Source organism: Cladophialophora bantiana (genome assembly GCF_000835475.1).
Source record: "Cladophialophora bantiana CBS 173.52 unplaced genomic scaffold supercont1.31, whole genome shotgun sequence".
NCBI lineage: Eukaryota > Fungi > Ascomycota > Eurotiomycetes > Chaetothyriales > Herpotrichiellaceae > Cladophialophora > Cladophialophora bantiana.
In genome coordinates this window covers 144,702-164,567 of record NW_015971605.1, presented here as the reverse complement: position 1 = coordinate 164,567, position 19,866 = coordinate 144,702, and the positions used below count along the sequence as shown (strand labels likewise).

Sequence of the window (19,866 nt, the reverse complement as noted above, 5' to 3'; positions counted from 1 at the left end):
ACCGCTTCTTCATGCACAGTATGGCATGGATGATCAAACGACCACACTAAAGTGGAGCAAAACCATGGAATGTAATCGCCGAATGAGCAACTGCTGCATGCGTTACTACTTCGTCAATGACATGGGCAACTTCCGCACTTCCGCCTGTTCGAAAGGTAACGGTGAAGGCTAGCCTTGTCCAACATGTCCCTTGATCATGCAACTGGCTGACTGGAGCAGCGGAAAACTGGCAATATCGGGTTTTGTTGGTCAGCCAAGCCGAGAAGTTTGGCGAATGCCATGGTTAGGCAGCCCGTACATGATGGATATAGGTTTTTCAACCCTTTGTTCGTGGAGCCAGAACACGCTGCAAAGATTCATCCTCAGGTCGGTGGATACAGTGTCACCAAATACCTTAGTCTATCGCCGAAAAATCTAATCTATGTATGGCTACATGGTAGACTTGCTAATGAACACGTTGTTGCAAGTATCTTGATGCCCGTGGGATTGTTGACGAGCCAACAAGTCAAGGACACCCAAGACACAAGCACAGGGGCCTCATTTTCATCCCCTATAAGCGCCTCCACATCCCAAGATGTTCAATTCCTTCCTCTTCCCATCGACCCAGGCTTTCGTCAGTCACAAACCCCAACTTTGCGTACATTTTCTCCACAGCGACCTGGGCATGGCAGAGAACAAGGCCCTTCCACCCAACAGAAACCTCATCCCTGTGTGCAGCAAGCCATCGGAGCGCTTCCTCAGTCAGAAGCCGGCTCAGTCCCTTCCCCCTATGATTGGCCATGGTTGCGACACGCCCGAGCTTGATGTATGGCTCTTCATTCGGATCGCTGGAGCCATTTGGGTGAGGACCATGTGGCGGAGGAACGATCCGTATGACAGAAACTGGCTCCTCTAGACCTGACTTTGTCGTACGATAAGCGACCCAGTGCCATGACCTAGGGTCGTCCTCATCTAGCTCTGCATCCAAGGCGCAGTTTTGCTCGTCGCAGAAGACCCTTATGCGAACTTCCATGGCATCAAGGAATATTTTTGGCGCCGCTCTGGGTCGAGGATCTGCTGGGAAGCCGTTTGGTGCTACCACGGCGCCTGGAGGCGGTAGCATTAAGACTTTGTATTGCGAGTGCGCCATGAGGAGACCCAGACACAGATCTGTTTCCCTTGTGTGTCTCCCCAATAAGAGTGTTGAGTGAAATATACGAGAGTGACATCTAATCGTCCTATGATTTTCCTATGCTTCCTTTTAAAGGCGTGACTTAGATCTGCGATACACCGGATCTAAGCATCAAGGACCGTCGAGCTGTATCGTCGAGCACGTGTATTTTGGCTCGTGGCCAAGTCATAAAGAGTGAGAGTAACAGGTATGCCTAAAGGGCGCAAAATTGGGGTTGGGGCCGAGGCTGAGGCTAGCGAGGCTGGGAATGGAGCATGGTGATTGGCTTGGAGTTGAGCCAAATAATTTTGCTACAATTGGCTTTGTGTCTGCAGGTGCCGATTTCACTTTGAACGGGTTCGACCTGCGACAACCCCATTAGATGTCTCTCTATTACGATGCCGCGACGGTGCTTTCCGCAACCGCTAAAGGGGGCTCGTTGAAGTCCCGAATCTATGGGAATAAGTCTGGACTCAAATCCAAGCCCGCACACATCTACGCGCTGATTTCAGAGACTGCAAAGTACGACCAGTTCTTAAAAGAGGTGGTCGACAATGCGGGCCTCCTGGTTCAGGAACGAAAGGTTCGACATGAGTCTCCCTCGATTTTTCGTGTCTCTGCTGACTGACTCAGCCTCTCGGCTTTCCCAAATAGTTGACCCCAATCCTTTCGTTGCTTTTGGTCCATGATCATTTCTTCTCTAAAAGCGGTCTCGCGGCACCCTCTGCGCACCCCCTCCGACAAGCAATCGAAAGAAATAAAGCAAGGCTGCAAGCAGAATTCACAAAGGCCAGGCTGCGGAGAAGATGCGCAACGCTGGACGATCTGCGAAGAAGTCTGCTAGCGGAAAACCCACGGGCATACCGGACTCAGCCAAGATGGGTCCGTATAAACACATTGAAGACTAGTTTCATGCAGGAGTCTGCTACGACCTTCGAAGGATACAAGTCTGTCGCGACCATCACGGAAGTAACTGATTCCTTCGGTACGGAAAAAGTTCTGTCGATTGACCGCCATGTTCCAGATCTAATCGCTCTGCCTCCAGAGGCAGACGTGACGAAAACACCAGCTTACAGGGACGGAAAACTCATTTTGCAAGACAAGGCTTCTTGTTTCCCAGCATACATGCTCCTCGGAGAACACGACGACAGCTCTCATGTTGGTTACTGCATAGATGGCTGTGCGGCACCAGGAAATAAGACTTCTCACCTTGCGGCACTGCTTGCTAAAATGGAGAGGACAGAAAGCAAGGTTTTTGCGTGCGAGCGGGATCCCAATCGGTCGAAGACCCTGATTTCTATGATGCGGAAGAGCGGAGCGGATGCTGTGATGGTCCAAGCAAGTTGTGATTTTTTGACTCTCGACCCACATGACAGCCAGTACAAGAAAGTCACACATCTTCTCCTTGACCCGAGTTGCTCCGGTAGTGGAATCATCGGGCGTGAAGATATTCCTATTCTGGCACTACCTGTTGATGGAAAATCTGAAAAGACACATCCGATGAGTTCTCGAAATGCTTCGAGGAAGAGAAAAAGAGATCATGATCACGAAGGACCCGCGGAAGATACGAGTGAAGCAGAAGAAACGAGGGATGTTGCGCCGGATACCACAAGGTTGCTGAAACTGTCGAAGTTGCAGACGAAAATCGTTGAGCACGCTCTTTCTTTTCCAGCGGCTGTCCGAGTAACTTACTCGACCTGTTCAGTTCATGTGGAAGAAAACGAGGCCGTTGTGTCCCGTGTGTTAAGCTCCGAGATTGCGAAGAAAGGGAATTGGCGTCTGCTGCGGAGGGAAGAACAGGTTTGTGGGCTGCGTGAATGGGCACATCGCGGTATGCACATGTCAGCGGACGCAGCAAACTGCTCCCCATCCTTGATCGAGGCGGATCGCGAAGCATGCATCCGGTGCAATCCAGGCGACGACGAGGGGACTATGGGATTTTTCGTATGCTGTTTTGTCCGTGCTCCGCCTCGAACACAGTGTAAAGCGTCCGATACTCTAGAAGGGGAAGAGAGCTGGGAAGGCTTTAGCGACTAAGGACTTGCAAATCAGACAAGAACTGCTGAGAATGGTCGTTATGGTGGTTCTGATAGGAACCTAGAAACCTCTACTTGTCTTCGAGCACAACTACTCCGTACTCGGTCCTGGTTGAATATAGGCAACCACCAGCCAATCATACGCAGTGCCAAGCCCGGTCTTAACCTAAATTAGCACCGGCCGATGGACATCGCAATCCCTGGCCTCCAACAGCAAAATCTCCTTCTCATCTCACCTCATCCCTTCACTATCGCCCCATCTCCATAATACAATAGCCATATATTTTACGTCGACAATCACACCAACAATATACTCGCTCGGCTCTAGCGCACCCGCAATGGGAAGATAGAGCCATAGGCTGCCTTAACATCTTGCAACCGCATTTGTCAGCCCACCCACCGTCCACGAAAGACCGCTAAGGCACCCTCGGTAACGGTCCAGAGAACAACTTAACAGCCAATATCGAGCTCTAGCGTCTAGACAAGCTCTCCATACAATGTTTCAGTTCAGCGCTGGCCAGCAAGGCAGCGAGACTACCGTTTTGAACGGCCCTCGATCAACCTCGAACCACATCAGAATCGAAAAACGTCAAATCACAAGAAACCGGACCAGCTATAGCTGCCTTACGTGTCGAAGGAGGAAGGTCAAGTGTGACAAGGCACGTCCAATCTGTGGAGGTTGCCAAAAGGCGAATGAAGATTGTTTCTATAGCCAGGACGATGCCCCGCCGACTTCTGCCCAGCCTAATCTGCCGAAGGAGGATAGCGGACCGGCCTGGAAGAAGCGAAAGTCGAGCCCCCTGAGACAAGATTCTCTGGGGACAGCTATCGGATCAGATGACCCCAGACCGCCTGCTGATCTCAAAGCTATCGAAGAGCAGTTGCACCGCCTGACCAAATTGTTTGATGCTCTTCGGCAAGGTAATGGAAACGATCTGCGACTGAAAGAGTTGCTCACGCCCGAGCATTCAACCTCAGACTCGGCATCTGATGGACCCCAGCCAAGGTCAAGTATGAGTCTGGACATGTTCCAGTCCAACACTCACGGACTGGCGAAGGAACCCTCTGACCTTAGCATGCCTCTATCAAGCTTGAGACTAAGCAATGCTGAATCGAGGACCGAAGACCCATTTTGGAACCATATCTCTGACGAAATCGATCAACTCAATCATCTGATGCGACGTCGCGACAATACTTATGCAAGCTCAATCAGTCCAGAGAACAAGCAGTGTGACAGGCCGCGAGAATGGGCCCCACCAGTCGAAGGAGGCCGTGAGCAAGAAAAAGACGACGTCTCGAACCCGACTGATTTCCACAAAGAAGCTGGAGGAAAGGTCCTAGAGAGCCTCGACCCGGACAGTGATTGCCTGATCTGTCGCCTAATGCCATTCTCTAAGTCCAGTCTTTTGCAAAGTATCCCAATCAAATGTACCCCAGCAACCGCCGTACAGCATCTGGTGGAGAACTTTCCAACTAGACCACAGAGTAACGTTCTTTTTAGGTGTTGGCTGTCAGGGGTGTATCCGATTTTGGGGCTTCTGCTGCCTTTGGAAATAAGCAAGAAACACGAAGAATTCTGGGATCAGGTCGAGTCGAAAGGCTTCTCAGACTCAAATCTTGCTGATTTGGACTTTTTGGCTGTGATCCATGCGATATGGTATGCGGGATCACTCAGTATTTCTACCAAGGGCCTTCAGCAATGGTTTCCTCACGTTTCAAGAGCCAGACTTAGCACGCGTTTCCACGATCAGGTGGTGTTTTGCCTCCTGCTGGGTTCGTTTGCTCAGAGAGTCAGCCTGTACAAGCTCGCGGCCTTGGTACTTCTGCAAAGCATGCCGATAGCTGAAGAAGATCCTTTACAAGGCAGCCTGTATCTGTCGTTAGCGGTAAGATTGGCCTTGACCATGGGTTTACACAGAGAGCCTACGCTGTTCGAATTATCCGTAACGGAGGAAGGTATGCGACGACGGCTTTGGTGGCAAATAATCCAGCTGGATATATCTCATGTTGTTGCAAGTGGTTACCCATCCCAAATCTCCGAGAAGTTTTGCGACACGAGAATCAGCTGCGAGGACAGGGATTCTCGTTCGTCCGAGTATGGATTAAGAAGCGCCACTTCGGACAACCCGTCGAAGAATTCGTCACCTTGCAGCGCATTATCGAATGGAGAGAGTGGAAATCCGAGATCTTTTCGTACTCTGTCACTTGTATCAAGAGGGAAGTCGATAATGGCATGTGCCACGCGAAGCGTTGTGTCCATACATCTGGAGACGAAAAAGCTCACGAATGGAGACGTGCAAGAAATGAAAAGAATCATGACTGAAGCGGGAGATCGAGTCAACGATATTATCAAATCAATTCCCAGCAAAGGCCTGCCAGAAATGGGATTCGTTCCAGATGCGCCAAGAGAAGTGCAGCAGCGTGCAGCAGATACTGATGTGTTGATGGGCAGTCCTATCACTTCGAACGATGTCGCGTACTACAATACCTCTGTCAACAACGCCGACCCCTCATGGCCTTTGGCAGGCTACTATCGTCAGAAGCAAGCGGCTTACAACAAATGGGCACGGATTCACTTATCTATGTTGATTGACAAAGTCCACTGTGTTGCGTATGCGCCTTTTCTGAAGAATACAAAGAGCAAGCTGTGGGACCTGGGTAGACAATGCGCACTACACAATTGCCACAGTTTCCTGAGAAAATTCATATCAATCGCAACCGATCCAGACTTGGAACCTTTCCGATGGGGTTGGCCTGCAACTTACGGGCCCCTCCATGCGGCTTTGATAGTTCTCGTTGATCTTTACGAAAGGCCCAATAGTGTTGAGGCACCCAGATCAAGAGAACTAATTGACAAGGTATTTGCACTGGCTGCCCCTGGGCACGGGATTTTCGGCGGCCCTGACGGTGTTACCGTGCAAAGACCGCTGCGAGAGGGCGGAGTTGAAGCCTGGGATATGCTGCGAGGCCTTCGCTCGGCTGCCTGGCAAAAAGCAGGACTCGATCCCACAGTCCTCTGGACAGAGGCCGATCAAATCGAACTTGGGGTGGCTGCCCCGTTGACAGATGCGCAGAAAATTGCTCAGAGTATCCGCGAAGATTCAATATATGATAGCGAAACCCCGACCGTGCAACCCACATCATGGGCAACAATCCCTTCACAAGCAGAACAAAAGGCAACGGAAGAAGGCGTCCGATACATCGTTAATCTGGCCCAAAGAGAACTCGGTAGTGAGCTCAACGAAGCGCAGGGGCCCCTTTACACCCAGGCTATGCGTAGCCAGTTGCGTCAAACTCTCGAAGGCGATTCGGGGTTAAATGCTGGTCGAGTATTGGCACGGCGGGAAGGTCAGCCAAGAATGCCATTTCCACTCAGCAGGCACATGGAGAAGTGCTCTGGTAAGGTAGCCGCCAGCGACCCTGCATCAGTTCAAGTCTTGCCGCTCCATTCGCACATGCCTAGAGCAGAGGGGAAGCCCACTCCTTGTCTCACTCAGACAATACCACTGTTGGACGGATATGGATCGAGAAATGGTACGCAGACAATTCAGCAAAAGTCTTACGGATCCGGTCAGCACAGTTGGGGACAAGCGCCCGCCAGTGCCGTGAACGGCACACAGCAGAACTTGTTCTACGATCAGTTATCCAAGAAGCAAACCCCAGAGGCGTACCTCCCAGATGGCTATGCGAATGGTGACAGCGAGGAGCTGCCCAATCACAGTAATGAAGAGTCACACAAAGACCAGAGCTTTGTCTATACCGAGTTACACCAGGGTGACACAGACATGAACATGGGCTTTGACTGGGAACGCTGGGATGCTGTATTCGGGCAATACTCTGGATTCACTGATTTGATGGATGATGTGACAACATGGAGTGAGTATCTCGATCAGTGACATTCTATATAGTTGGATAACTCGCGGCCTGTTGACCTATAAAACCTACCTTCCCGAAAACGGATCTTGATATACATGCGACTTCCTTGTCCTACCGACTTCAGATGCAAAATGGAACTTGATGGAGACCAAACCAACATGCCGCCCAGAGATCTATTCGACTATTCGAACGTGGTGACGTTCGCGGCTGGCGAAGGGAACAGTCTGCAGTATTTCGCATTCGACGGACCCCGACTCTGCTATGAGTCTGCATACTTCGACGAACGGCTGCATGGACGCTACCCGGAGACAAGGACTCGACATTTCGATTTCGCAGACGTCAAACCTGCCGTCCTCGCATGCATGCTGTGCTGGTACCGTGGCTGGATTTGTGTCTACTGCGACGAGGACGATGGTCATACAACTGAAGCATGCTCACTAGCAGAGAGATGCCGCATTCCGCGGTTCAAAGGATATCTGGTCAAGAAGATCGAAGTACGAAGCAGCATCAGAGGTATAGGAAGAAGCACAACATGACCGTCCATCGTGGATCTTCGAAGACGACGAAAGAAATGTTCTTGTCATTGGCCCCGGGGTATTGCTTTCACAGATCGAGATTAAAGATGGCACAGAGCAGGACAATAGGCCTCATTCCGCATCCGTTCGGGCGGAGAAGGTTTTACTTAGCAATGATGCGTATTGATCGGCTCCCGCGGCCGGGATCTGGATGGACGGGACTGCTACTGGGCAGAACATTTCCTCGCAACCGCATGTTGATGTCGGTGATGTCGCCACCAAGTCCTCTGTGAGACTGCCACGAACCGTATTAACCGCTCGTCAGTCTGCAACGGAGCGTTTTATCAACACAAAAGAACATCAAATGTTATGGGCGATATGCACAATCTTCCGGCCATCTTTCAACTTGTTGCTTTCATCTACTGAACGATGCGGATACCGGTGCTTTATCGATGTGTCCGTCTTCTACGCCTACACACAAGTGCTTCTGGAACCTGTGGGATGGCCTGGGCCCTTTACGCAGCAATCAAGCATCTGTACATGGCTGCCCTGTGTTGGCCGAAACGGATACACATCAACTAGACTTTGCGGATACGCCATCCATTTCCTACCACCGAAAGCTGAAGCTATGACAATGACACCTGCCAGAAATGATCAGGTCGCCACATCGACAACGAGGGAAGAGGATTCTGCGGAACTCATTACCAAGCAACACAATTGGGCTGGCCCCTTGTTCATTTACTACTGGTCATTCACTTTCCGGCTATTTCAGTTCCTTCTGAAAAAGTCTGTTGTTTCTTCGACCACAGTGGTAATGGATGACTGATTCCGCGCGAGTATTGTCCAACTCCTCATATTCCCATAGTTCGCCGCGCTTCCCTGACTTGTCACCCTGCCCTTCCGACACCGCTGCCGACCTGCAATTGCCTTGACTAAATAATTCTCATACTTAGGGCAAGCTATGTTGGTCTACGAGCCTCGTGCCGCTATGTGAGTCAACCGGAAAAGCAGCGCGGCGCGCGTCCTCAACCGATTCGTGCCACAGGTTCGCCACGTCACCCACTACTATCGTGATCTGAGAATACGCATCCGGCGAGGTTCTCAGATTCGATGCTTACGAAACACTTTTTAAAGACCAAGCCATGTTCTTTGCCAGGATGGCGACCGAGGGCGCAACGAGAGCGTCTGGTGTGCCTTCACTGGTGGTGTGAGTCTCTGGGATTTCCATTACTTCTTTCAATAGCTGCACACTGGTGCTATACTTGAGAAGATTGTTAAGCGCGAGTTCGTGGATCTCTGGTGTCTAGCCCAGAAGCTAGAGTCAGCTGGTTTCAAGAGATATCTCAGGGACAAGGGTAAAGAATGCTTTTGGAGAATGCGACTATCTATCCTGTTTTGAGGGCCTTGCCTACATCCCCCTGACCGGAGATGACGCCGAGTCCCGAACGCTTAGAGTACATACTAGAAGGTATGACAAGCAAGATTGTTACTTCCAGATGGAATAATATCATCGAGAAAGGCGGCGAAAGATGGACGGGTTTCATGAGGATTGCAGACAATGAGACGAAAACAAAAGTAGGCTTCGTCTCTCGGCTCATCCATCTCTGGACAACTTGGGAGAGTACCGGGTCATCCTACGAAGGACACCATCTGCAATTGAGATTGACGGAAGGAGGCCAGGAAGGCCGTGATCAAAAACGTGTGAATGGCAGGCTGGTGTGAGATGGGAACTTACCGCTGTGGACTGATTGAGCAGTGTGAAGACGACAATCTGCGACAACCATACAAGTTGAATCCGGCAAAACGAGACACCTGGGCTCTGCTCGATGATGAAGTCGCTGTATACTTGGTCGGTCTTTACGTTCGTCGATGCCAGATGCCTGTGATAGTCTGGAGGAGGGTAAAACAGCGTAATCCGTATTCCGACTTCACCATGAAATGAGCTGCTTCTCACCAGATGATCATCAAACTTTCATCAGCGAAGCTCGGTTGATTACTTCACATGTAAACATTGTCCTCTGTCGTCAATCATCTTTTCATCTTGCTGTCCGACTTGCTTCATACTTCACTTTTCCCCGAAGACTATCGCCAAGCAGCAAGTTCCTTTCACTGCCTTCACTTCAATCTGAAGCTCTGAACTTCTTGGTCTCTCTTCTCCTCAAACTGACCAAGCACAGACACAGCTGGAAGCCTCCTTCCAGCACCTCAGCCCATCTCAGAACTAGCGCCGGAAGGAAGCCATGGCAGCAGCACCGGCGATGACTTCCCAGTGAGTAGACAAGTGTCTGAACGCCTGAAGCATGACTGACTTCCAAAAGGCACGCTCGAGCCCCAGTCATCAAGGTGATCGCGGGCGAAGACGAGATCTTCGGCGAAGAAGACCCTGACGTCCCGCTCAATGTCTTCCATGTCAGCAAGTCACTGCTGCTAGAGAACTCCAAGTACTTTGCCATCATCCTCGATTCATCCCCCGACCGTACCACCGTTCGTCTCCCGACACAGGACCATGACGTCCTCGCCGACTGGCTCGACTTGATCTACCAAGGCGCTCTCAATAAGTCCACCAGCAGCAAACCCCTGACATTCGATGACGTGGAGCGCTACTTCAAATTCGCAGACCTGGTGGGTTCCGAAAAGCTCAGAAACACCGTCATGGATTCTATGCAGGACGTGCCGCTGGATCACTGGGACTTGCGATCGCTGTGGACCCTGGATGCCCACTACCCCTCCCTCGAGGACCTGTGCCACTATATCCTCGAATGCCTCGCGTATAAGATCGTCATGAATGGCTGGGCCGATTTCACTGCGGCGGACCGCAACTGCGAGGGGAACATGTGGTACGATTTCGTCAGTAACATGAACAACATCGAGTTGCTGAATGCGCTGCTCCTGAAGGTGGATGAGCTGAGCATGCTGAAGGACAAAAACATGCTTGTGGCCCCCACGGATCGCAGGGATTGCAAGTTGCATGAGCATGCCAGCGACGACACAAAGGCGAAGTGCCCGAGAAAAGATTGGCGACCGTGGAAAGCCGTGGTGTCGTACAAGAGTGAACTCCTGAACGGCCACGGCGACGCGGTGGCACCGAACGGTCATGGGCGAACAGACCCTGACCTCCTTTGAGCACGGCCTACACAGTGCAAAACTACCTGTTAGGTCGAGCCTGAACAACGGACCTGGCTGCGGAAACATCATTTGAGGAAAGGTAAACCAATGTGGGCAGCTTCTTCTTCCCGACCTGCTTTGAAATCATCTTGCTGGTGGAGGCGTGGGCTGGCTTGATGGGGATACGGCGCAACATAACGCGAGTTGATGTTATGTATCTGCTGGTCGTTTCTTCAGCATGCAGCATGGAGCATAGAGCATGGCAGAATCTGACGGAGAGGAAAGAAGAGCCTCGCTCGCCTCTTGGGCGAGGTTCGATATCTTGAGGGCCGCGGCTGGACGGTGGGCGGCGAGATCTCGTGCGTCTCCACGCGACTTTCCCTGGAGAGTCTGACTAGTCCTGCTCAAACACCAAAACCATGGCTTTCTTTGCACTGACTGCGTGAGATCCATACTTAAACATGATATCCCGTACCAAAGAGCTAGGTAGCTGCCTTCAACTGGCAAGACCGCCTTCTCGAAGAATTAAGAGGAGACTACTCATCGAAGCTGACGGGGAAACGGGGAAGGTCGTACCGCCATGAGCACTCAGTATGTGCTGGTACCCAGTACCTCGGCCCGTCCCGAGATTTACCCCTAGATCCACGTACACAAAAGTACGGTAACCCTTTTTGCCCTCTTTCCACGATTTCTATCTGCGCCTGCTGTGTATGCGCATTGTTTGAAGTACGGGAGTTACATGTACTGCTCTTCGTACCGTGCTGACTGAGCGTATTGCCCGGCGGGTAGATTGTCGCGAGGCCATCGCGAGGCACTTTTGTGCGCTATTCCCACACCCGTGGATGGACTTTGCGACCGAGCCAGGTCGAAATCGACAGTTTCTACTCGGTATGCCCAAAATGTACGACGAGGACATGAAGATCAACGCGGCTGCCGCATTTGCTTGGATTGCTGTACACGTCTTGCCAAAGTTCCCGGCATTAGCTTCAACCGTCCAAGCGAGTCCATCAGTAGACAGTCGCCAAAGTTGATTCTTCGGACATGATGGGCTTCGATTGGATGGTCCGGCGAGAGGACGCCTTCCTGTCTGCCTCGCCAGACGTTCCCAGTTGGAGCTTCCCAAGGCCGATGCCTCAATTTCTCAATTTCTCGAATTTCATTTAGCACGTTGCAAACCCCTTTCGCTCCTAGAGATGATCAGCTATGAGAACTTGGATCTCGCCGTCACCTCGATTCGACAACGATCTGCTCGATAAAAGATCCTCATCATTTTGATATTGCTGGCGCCGCAAAATGCGGCTGATCAACACTCGAACTCTGAAATTGGAATCGTTCGATGATGATAAGATTCCTGTCTACGCGATTCTCTCATCCAAGTGGGAAGACGACGAGGTTATATTTCAAGACATGAATAAAGACGGTTTGACACAAAAGAAGGACTACAGAAAGATCTCTGAGGCTTGCAAACAGGCTCGGAAAGACAAAGTGGGGTACATCTGGATTGACACCTGTTGTATCGACAGGACCAAGAGTTCGGAACTCTCACAGGCCATCAATTCTATGTACCAGTGGTATAAAGAGTCGAAAAAGTGTTATGCATATCTCTTTGATGTATTACACTCCAAGACTAATGCGGTGGTTGGTTCCAGCTTCGAGAAGAGTGTTTGGTTTACCAGAGGCTGGACTCTGCAAGAACTCCTGGCGCCTCGTGAAGTGCATTTCTTCGACTGCCAGTGGAATGCAATAGGCACAAGGACATCTCTCTTTCTACGGATTGCATCTATAACGAGAATTGCTAAGGAAGCCCTACTGGGGACACCTCTAGACTCCTTCTCGGTTGCACAACGAATGTCTTGGGCGGCAGGGAGAAAGACCACATGTATAGAAGATGTTGCATACAGCCTCATGGGGATCTTCGACGTCAGAATGGCAATGTTATATGGAGAAGGATCGGAGGCGTTTACGAGGCTGCAGAAGAAGATCATCAAGCGCTCTGTCGACCAGTCTATTTTTGGGTGGACACGTTCCACCTCACAACCGCAACTATTGGCGTCATCTCCCAATGACTTCCGAGACTGTACCGATATTGTCCAGCATCTGCCACTGACCAGTCCAAGCCCGTATTCAATGACAAATGTGGGTCTGAAAATCAAACTGCCCCTGATCGCCTGGTCACTATATGTATACCTGGCGATTCTGTATTGCGGTCCATCTTCTGACAAATACACCGCCATCTTCCTGTACAAGGTTCAGACAGGATTCTACGCAACGACCACCGTGAACCAAATCCCATTCACCGACATTTCCCAAGGTCAGCTCCGGATCCTGCTTGGGGGCCGAACATACAGTGGGGATACCGCGACAAAGGTTCTTGTGCGGAAGAACGGTGAACCCGAAATCAGCCGCTTGTATGGATTTCACCTGCAGGCCGTTGGGGAGTGGAAAAAGGCATTTCACTGCCGGAGAATGCGGGTGTACGCACGAGGCTGGAACAAGCGGGATGAAGTCTTGGAAATCCCCATAGGAGAGAGCGGCACCGCCGGCGTCATCGCATTTTGGAAACGAAGCAGGTCAAATTTTACCTGTTATGTGCTAAAGCTGGGATTCGATTGGGCTTTCAATCCGGTCTGCATGCTTGCACGGTATTGTTCGCCGAAGCCGAACAGAAAATTCTACTTGCCCCGAACTTCTAAAGAGATAGAGAACCACGTTTTAGATTCGTCATGGATCTCTAGAATGCAAGAGGCCGACGCGCTCAAAGATGCGGCAATCGATTGGATCAGCCGATATGGAAGACTTTATGACAACAAATGCTGGCATTTCAAGAAGCTGTCCTTGGACTCAGGACAGCCATTTGAAGTGGACGGGATTGATTTGCAGTTGGAATTCAAATACGAGTGGAACGTGAAGGAGTATCAAAGGGCTTGGACAATTAGGTTGGGCTGCCGCGAGAAGGACCGGTACTCGAGGCTGTGATCAAGTGCCAATTACTGTCCGGTACAGATCACAGATCCAGCTCTAGTCGGCCGCTTGAAGTACCACACGACCGTTGAGCTACAGGCCATTTGGCTGCTTCGGTACCGCATCGCAAGCTTAGGTACAGGACGAGGTGGAATGCACGAACGGGATCATGACCTGAAGCCCAACGTCTCCCAGCTTCGTTGATGGGCGTTTCCAGAAGCTATGGCCCGGCTGCTCGGCATACATAATGTCTCCATAAATTAGGATATGTCAGACCCAAGAATCTAGCCAAGTTTCGAGTTATGTAGATCGACAGATTGTGAGCGAGCATCCAGGCTTTTGACCGTAGCACTCACGGCAAGCCCAGCATACGGACGTATGGAGCCCAAGAGACGACAACCTGATTCTAGCTTTGATATAGCCAGGTACGGTACATGCACAGAGAAGAGACGAATAGGTAGGGAAGGAACTCTTCCACCTAGAGATCCTCTGTACTTTTTGCTGGTCATTCATTGGGCCGAGTGAGGGCGAGGCTGAGGGAAGCAAAGGCGTTGATACATACTAGTTCATACACATACACAGACAGCCTCGACAGATAGTAAGCCAAGGAAAGCCACAAAATATCACTACTGACCTACCTAGGTAGGGGGGAGGTATGTATCTCATAGACGAGAAGGTGAGCCGAAGATCAAGCCCGCAAGATCAAGCCGTTTGATTCACTACAGAGTGACACGATGAAAGTGAATTGAATCTCCAATTTGAGAAGTGAGTCCCTGGCATTTAAAGGACCTCCTTTCTCCTTTTCCTCCCCTTCTTCCCCTTCTTCCTCTTCATCCTACTCCTCCTCGTCGTCTACTCCGTCATATCAGCTCCTTCACAAGTCCCAGCACCGAACAGCTCCCGATCTTTGAATTGATTTCAATATATCTATCACATAACATCGTCACGCTGTCAATTCAGCCGTCTATTTCATCCCCCTTGTTTCATTCTCCGTTGCGGAGCTTGTATTCGCCAAATCGAACCGACGCACCTGAAGGTATTTGAACTCCGTACCGGGCGCGATCAAGATGTCGTTCACAGGTCCCTCGCCCCTGGCTCTTCCGCCGCCTTCTGCCGGGGTGCTCACGCCGCCAGGGGTGCGGGAGTATCTCGAAGCCATGAACGTCGAGAGGTCAGTTGGTTCACAGACCGTGCGCCTTCGAAGCCAGTTTCTGACGTGAATGATGATGCAGCTCAGACAAGGTCGAGATTGTAGCTGGTCGTCGCGATCGAAACAACGCAGCGTTCCATTACTTCGTTTCAACTGCGGCGATCCTCGAGACTTGCACCGTTCTTCAACCCGAACTCCGTATCGACGAGGATGGCACCTATGAGTACTCAGAACCTGAAGAACTCCTTGTCAAGCAGGACGGCACCTCGATGTACTCATTCTCTTTTCAGCCTTCACAGCTTGACGCCACTGCGATATTCGGGTTGTGGCTCGGTCTCCATAACAGCTGTGATGCCCTGGTCCAGACAGGGTTTGATGACCTGATTCGGTACAAGTTCAGTCAGATTCCCGGCCTTGTCGTCAACTGCTGGATGGTGGCGTCGACAATGGGTTCACAGCCATTCAAAAACTACCTGACCAGCATTGGCGTTGAAATGTCCGACGATGACTATGATGTCATCATGGGCCTGGTCAATCGTCTCGTCCGGGCCGGATATCCGGGTTGCTCTGTCGTTGGCGCCCTGCTTGAGAATCTGGCTTTTCTGATTGTCAAACACGAGCTAGATCTCAAGACATACCTTCACGACTGGATGCAGCATGGCGCCCTGATGAAGGAGAGTCCTTCTCTTCTCATCAATTTCCTGCTCACAGTCGAAGAGTTGCAGGGCCTGAAGAACCGCGGATTGCCTTACCATCCCGTTGACCGCCTCTGCTGGAAATGGCACATGCACAGGAGCATGGAGGAGCGGAGAGCGTGTCCCAACTTCAAAGAGGACGAGCGACCCGTGCTGGACGCGAGTGACGATGAAGAGCAACTCAAAGTTCATTTCACCGGACGTCCTGTCGAACAGGAATTCCATGAAGGCTGGGCCCAAAGGCGAATGGATCGTGCTCGAGAAATTTGAGCACGAGACCAAGTGCACAGTCGGTGGCTTGGTGGCATGGCAAGACGGTCTCGAGGCTTGACCGACAGGATCTTGCACCAAGAATCCCGCTGCAAGTGCACAGGGTTGGACACGAAGTTGCTGCATGGACATTCGCATGGACATTCGATGAGAAGAGGCTCTGAATTGCACTGAGAAGGCGATTTGAGAAAAGTCCCAGGATGCATGGTCTTTGTTCAGCATGGGTTTGACGGAAGCAAGAGCGCACGCGCTCGTCCCAGGTGGGAGAGCCTTTTCTTGCGCTCAAGAGCTGCGTCATTTTGCTGGAAGTTTTCTGAGATTCAGATTGTTTTTGAGAGCCATGATGCATGGGGGAGCTGCAATCAATCACGTATGTGCCAGAATCAAGTCTTTTTCTTGTCTTTCTTTTTCTTACCACTCGACTCTCCGCCTCCACCACCGCCACCGCCCATCATACCACCCAGGCCGCCCATCCCGCCCATGCCGTTCATCATGCTCTGTAGCGCGTTTATATCGGGCATGCCTCCTCCTCCTCCTCCACCACCGCCTCCAGGCCCACCACCCGGTAGATGACCCTGACTCTGCGCATGCCTCAGCTCCTCCATAGCCTCCTTGAAGAAATCGTCCCTGACCCCCCCTCCACTCACGGCCGACGAATGCACGGGGAGGATCGTGCCCATCTTCCACCCCCGCGGCACCGCGACCTCTGTCTGCAAGAAGTTCTCGGGGATCGGCAGCCCCTGCAGTCGTAATTCGAGAGGTGCCTCCTTTGTTGTGGGGTTCTCCTTCAGCCACTTGCCAATTATGGTGTACAGCTGCGCTTTGCTCCGTATCTGGCTGTTGAGTGGTGCGTGTGTGTCGGGGTCTTTCAGGAGCAGCTTGACCCGTCCCGGATTGGCCCAGTCTTTGGGGTGCGTCTTCTCGGGCTCAAACGCCATCCTAAACACGTTCTCGCCGACCGCGAACCGCACCGCGCACAGAACCTGCCAGGCCAACGGGTTCGGAATTGCCAGCTGCGACGACACCCGCCGCCCCTGCTTTTTTGACCGCGTGCTGTCAAAGTACACCGGGTATAGCGTCTGGAACCGCTTGATTTCTTCGCGAGTCTGCTGGCGGATTTGGGGCGTGGAGGCAGGAGGGGGTCGGAAAGGCGTCGGGTTCATCCCGGAAGAGGAGGAGGGCGATGTATGGGTTTGCGAGGAGTGGCTTGCGGCGGCGGGCCGGATGATGTGCTCGTCCGAGTGTGGGAGGAAGTCGGATGGGTCGTCGATGTCTGGGTCCGAGTCGGACAGCTCCTCGACTCGTGCGTGCGACATTGGGGGAGGGCAGGATGCTGGCGTACGGAGATGTCTGATGTTTGATGGTGTTCCTCAAAACGGCCTCATTTCGCGGATAGGTGGTATCTTGCGCAGGGTAGATTCAGATGAGGTTCGAATTCGGATTCGGACTCGAGTTCAGGCTCAGGTTCAGATTCAAGTCAAGTCCACTTGTTAGAATCGAGTAAGCTATCCCGCAGCCCCACCGGAGGGTGTCTCAACCTCTCCAAGTATGTGCGGAAAACGGAAATTCAATGTGAATTGAATCCCCGGTTCCAACGACTGATTGAATCAATTTGGGGGGCTTCACCCAGCGAGGCCAGAAAGATGGATGTGATGTGGGGAAATTTCGAGGCTGGCTGCCCTGGGCTGCCCTCCAAAATGCGGGCTTGGCATAAGCCCCCACTCAATCTTACTGTCTTACAGCCTTGCAGGCGCGGTACGAAGGCAGAGGATATTCATGTTCCTCGACTCAGCCTTGTCATCCCTTCGACACTCGTGCACCGGACGGACCAAATACCATTACAAGCTATGCGGTTTCCGCCCGCTGATTCCAATTTGTTCGCGAGGAAGTTCATGAGATTCAGCGATCCTAGTTCTTTCTCGTCTTCACATACTCCAGAAAAGGCTAAGAAGTCTCATTCTTGCTCTCCGCAGTGGACGGCGCGCTCCGGCCTTCGTTAGGTACATACCACATTACACCAAAGTACCTGGGTACCTACCTACAGTACATATGTCCCCAACTATGGAACTACTCGATATCCCAAGCCTCGTCCTCGGTGTTCCTGATATACGGCACAGGCAAGTCCGCAGGGCCGTACTTTGTCTCGGTAATGGTGAGCCCGTTGCCCAGGAACGCGAATATATTGCCGGGGTCATTGTACTGGAGGTCGTAGTGCTCGAAACGGGGCCGTTTCATGAACTTGAGGTGGTGGAAGAGGCTGCCTGGCCAGATATACACACGGCCATCCTTTTTGTTGTCCTATTTTGATCGATTATCAAGGTCAGTGTCACACCTCTCCGAACGCAAAACTAACTCCAAACCAAAAAGAAAAAAAGATGGATGTTCCAACTCCCGATTTCTGACAAGGTAGTGTGAAGATAGGAAAGAAGGGAAGAGAGAGGTGCAGAGAGGCTAAAACTCACTTTGTACCAGCTCTTACAGTCCTCAGCCCAGACGCTGTTTTTCCGGTGCCATGCGTCCATGAAGAGGTTCAGCTGTGACGTCGGCTCTTGCTTGGGCATCATCCACCGGATCCCGTCCTCCTGCATCTTCCGACAGCACTGGAGGATATATTCAATGTGTACCTCATGGCTGGGCAGCACGCACCCTTGTCCCCAATTGCCCCGCGGACCGTTGACCACGAAGTAGTTCGGAAACCCCGGGGCTGAGATCGAGGCGTACACGTTCGGTTCCTTCTGGTCCTGCATGACCTGGCCGTTCAGGCCCGTGATTCGAAAGTGAGGGAGATATGCGACGTAGAACCCCGTGGCACACGCTAAGATGTCGACTTTGTGTTCAGTGCCGTCGCTGGTGACGACTCCTTCGGGTGTGACTTTGACGATATCGTCGAACACGCAGGTCACGTTATCGCGGATCAACGCTTCCAGGTAGCCCTCCCCGGGGGTCAATCGACGACAGCCCGGGCTCCACGCGGGGATGAATCTCTGCTTTAGGTCCTCTCTGTCCCCGAGTTTCCGCGCCATGTCGTCTTGCAAAAACTTCTTTGCCGCGAGATTCATCTCGGATCCGCGCAGGAACATGCGGAAGATGCTTACCACCGAGCGCTCCACCTGCTGTCGATACTTCAAATGGTACTCTGGGTCGTCGCGAAACTTTTGCTTTTCTTTTTCTGTGTAGGAGTGCTTGCCTGCGGCTTGCGGATCTTGGGCCTCCGGGTCAGCCTCCTTGTTGGAAATGGACCCAAAGGGCGTGGCGATGTAAGTCTCATTGCGGATGAAGACGGTAACATGCTTCGCCGTCTCGACTAGCTCGGGCACCATTTGGATGGAGCTTGATCCTGTCCCGATCACCGCGACGGTCTTGCCGGCCCAGTCGATGCTTGTGTCCCAATTGGCCGAATGCGCGAGGATCCCCTTGAAGTCATGTAGTCCCTCTATGCTGGGCCACTTCCACTTGTTGATGACTCCGGCCCCGTTGACGATGACATCGCAGGTGTCGACGAAGGTGCTGCCGTCTTTGCGCTTCAAGTCAACTTTCCATTTCGAGGTTTTTTCCTCCCAAGTAGCGGCCACAACCTCGGTGTTCAGCTGAACATACTTCTCCACCCCGTACTTCTTGGCAAACCTGAGAAAATACTCCTGGATCTCGTGGCTGTAGCTGTAATAGCCGCTCCACTCGGCATTGGGCTCAAAGGGATACGTGTAGGTATGTGCTGGGATGTCACAAGCACAGCCAGGATACCTGTTTTGTGATGGTGTCAGAGACTTGGGTTTCTCGTAATTAAACTTGCTTCGCTACGGATGGGATGGGCTTTTTCAGGATTTAGACCGACCTGTTTTCATACCACGTGCCTCCAATCACCTCGTTCTTCTCATAACAGATGAGTTCGTAGTTTTGCAGCTGTTTCTCAGCCTTGTGCGCGAACAGAAGACCCGAGGCACCCGCACCGACATGGATGATTTTTATCGGCTGCGGCGTGCACTGCGGATAGTCGGGAACATCGTCCGCCGTGTATGGCGCTTCATCGATAAGAGGCATTATCGCTGTATTGTTGCCGTAGCAGTGGTGGTGGTGGTGGTGACAGAGGAGGGAGCGAACAAGGCTAGAC

The 19,866-nt window shown here is 51.9% G+C and overlaps 10 protein-coding genes across 10 annotated transcripts; 7 read left to right on the top strand and 3 right to left on the bottom strand.

Moving 5' to 3' along the window:
- Positions 1-550: 550 nt before the first annotated feature.
- Z519_12612 (uncharacterized protein) lies at positions 551-1,129 on the bottom strand (the record flags this gene model as incomplete). The annotated part of the gene is made up of 1 exon (XM_016770317.1): positions 551-1,129. One exon carries the CDS (start codon positions 1,127-1,129, stop codon positions 551-553), a length of 579 nt encoding a protein of 192 aa, XP_016613495.1.
- A 403-nt stretch (positions 1,130-1,532) lies between these two features.
- Z519_12611 (uncharacterized protein) lies at positions 1,533-3,187 on the top strand (the record flags this gene model as incomplete). The annotated part of the gene is made up of 2 exons (XM_016770316.1): positions 1,533-1,733; positions 1,805-3,187. 2 exons carry the CDS (start codon positions 1,533-1,535, stop codon positions 3,185-3,187), a joined length of 1,584 nt encoding a protein of 527 aa, XP_016613494.1.
- Positions 3,188-3,683: 496 nt separating this feature from the next.
- Positions 3,684-7,082, top strand: Z519_12610 (uncharacterized protein; the record flags this gene model as incomplete). Its single annotated transcript, XM_016770315.1, has 1 exon — positions 3,684-7,082. The coding sequence occupies one exon, from the start codon at positions 3,684-3,686 to the stop codon at positions 7,080-7,082; it is 3,399 nt and encodes a 1,132-aa protein (XP_016613493.1).
- Positions 7,083-7,220: 138 nt separating this feature from the next.
- Z519_12609 (uncharacterized protein) lies at positions 7,221-7,598 on the top strand (the record flags this gene model as incomplete). Its single annotated transcript, XM_016770314.1, has 1 exon — positions 7,221-7,598. The coding sequence occupies one exon, from the start codon at positions 7,221-7,223 to the stop codon at positions 7,596-7,598; it is 378 nt and encodes a 125-aa protein (XP_016613492.1).
- A 1,136-nt stretch (positions 7,599-8,734) lies between these two features.
- Z519_12608 (uncharacterized protein) lies at positions 8,735-8,976 on the top strand (the record flags this gene model as incomplete). The annotated part of the gene is made up of 2 exons (XM_016770313.1): positions 8,735-8,782; positions 8,821-8,976. 2 exons carry the CDS (start codon positions 8,735-8,737, stop codon positions 8,974-8,976), a joined length of 204 nt encoding a protein of 67 aa, XP_016613491.1.
- Positions 8,977-9,817: 841 nt separating this feature from the next.
- On the top strand, positions 9,818-10,700 carry Z519_12607 (uncharacterized protein; the record flags this gene model as incomplete). Its single annotated transcript, XM_016770312.1, has 2 exons — positions 9,818-9,846; positions 9,896-10,700. The coding sequence occupies 2 exons, from the start codon at positions 9,818-9,820 to the stop codon at positions 10,698-10,700; spliced, it is 834 nt and encodes a 277-aa protein (XP_016613490.1).
- A 1,275-nt stretch (positions 10,701-11,975) lies between these two features.
- Positions 11,976-13,658, top strand: Z519_12606 (uncharacterized protein; the record flags this gene model as incomplete). The annotated part of the gene is made up of 1 exon (XM_016770311.1): positions 11,976-13,658. The coding sequence occupies one exon, from the start codon at positions 11,976-11,978 to the stop codon at positions 13,656-13,658; it is 1,683 nt and encodes a 560-aa protein (XP_016613489.1).
- Positions 13,659-14,710: 1,052 nt separating this feature from the next.
- Z519_12605 (uncharacterized protein) lies at positions 14,711-15,758 on the top strand (the record flags this gene model as incomplete). Its single annotated transcript, XM_016770310.1, has 2 exons — positions 14,711-14,814; positions 14,876-15,758. 2 exons carry the CDS (start codon positions 14,711-14,713, stop codon positions 15,756-15,758), a joined length of 987 nt encoding a protein of 328 aa, XP_016613488.1.
- A 383-nt stretch (positions 15,759-16,141) lies between these two features.
- On the bottom strand, positions 16,142-17,074 carry Z519_12604 (uncharacterized protein; the record flags this gene model as incomplete). The annotated part of the gene is made up of 1 exon (XM_016770309.1): positions 16,142-17,074. The coding sequence occupies one exon, from the start codon at positions 17,072-17,074 to the stop codon at positions 16,142-16,144; it is 933 nt and encodes a 310-aa protein (XP_016613487.1).
- A 751-nt stretch (positions 17,075-17,825) lies between these two features.
- On the bottom strand, positions 17,826-19,796 carry Z519_12603 (uncharacterized protein; the record flags this gene model as incomplete). The annotated part of the gene is made up of 3 exons (XM_016770308.1): positions 17,826-18,056; positions 18,221-19,499; positions 19,591-19,796. 3 exons carry the CDS (start codon positions 19,794-19,796, stop codon positions 17,826-17,828), a joined length of 1,716 nt encoding a protein of 571 aa, XP_016613486.1.
- Between the last annotated feature and the right edge of the window lie 70 nt (positions 19,797-19,866).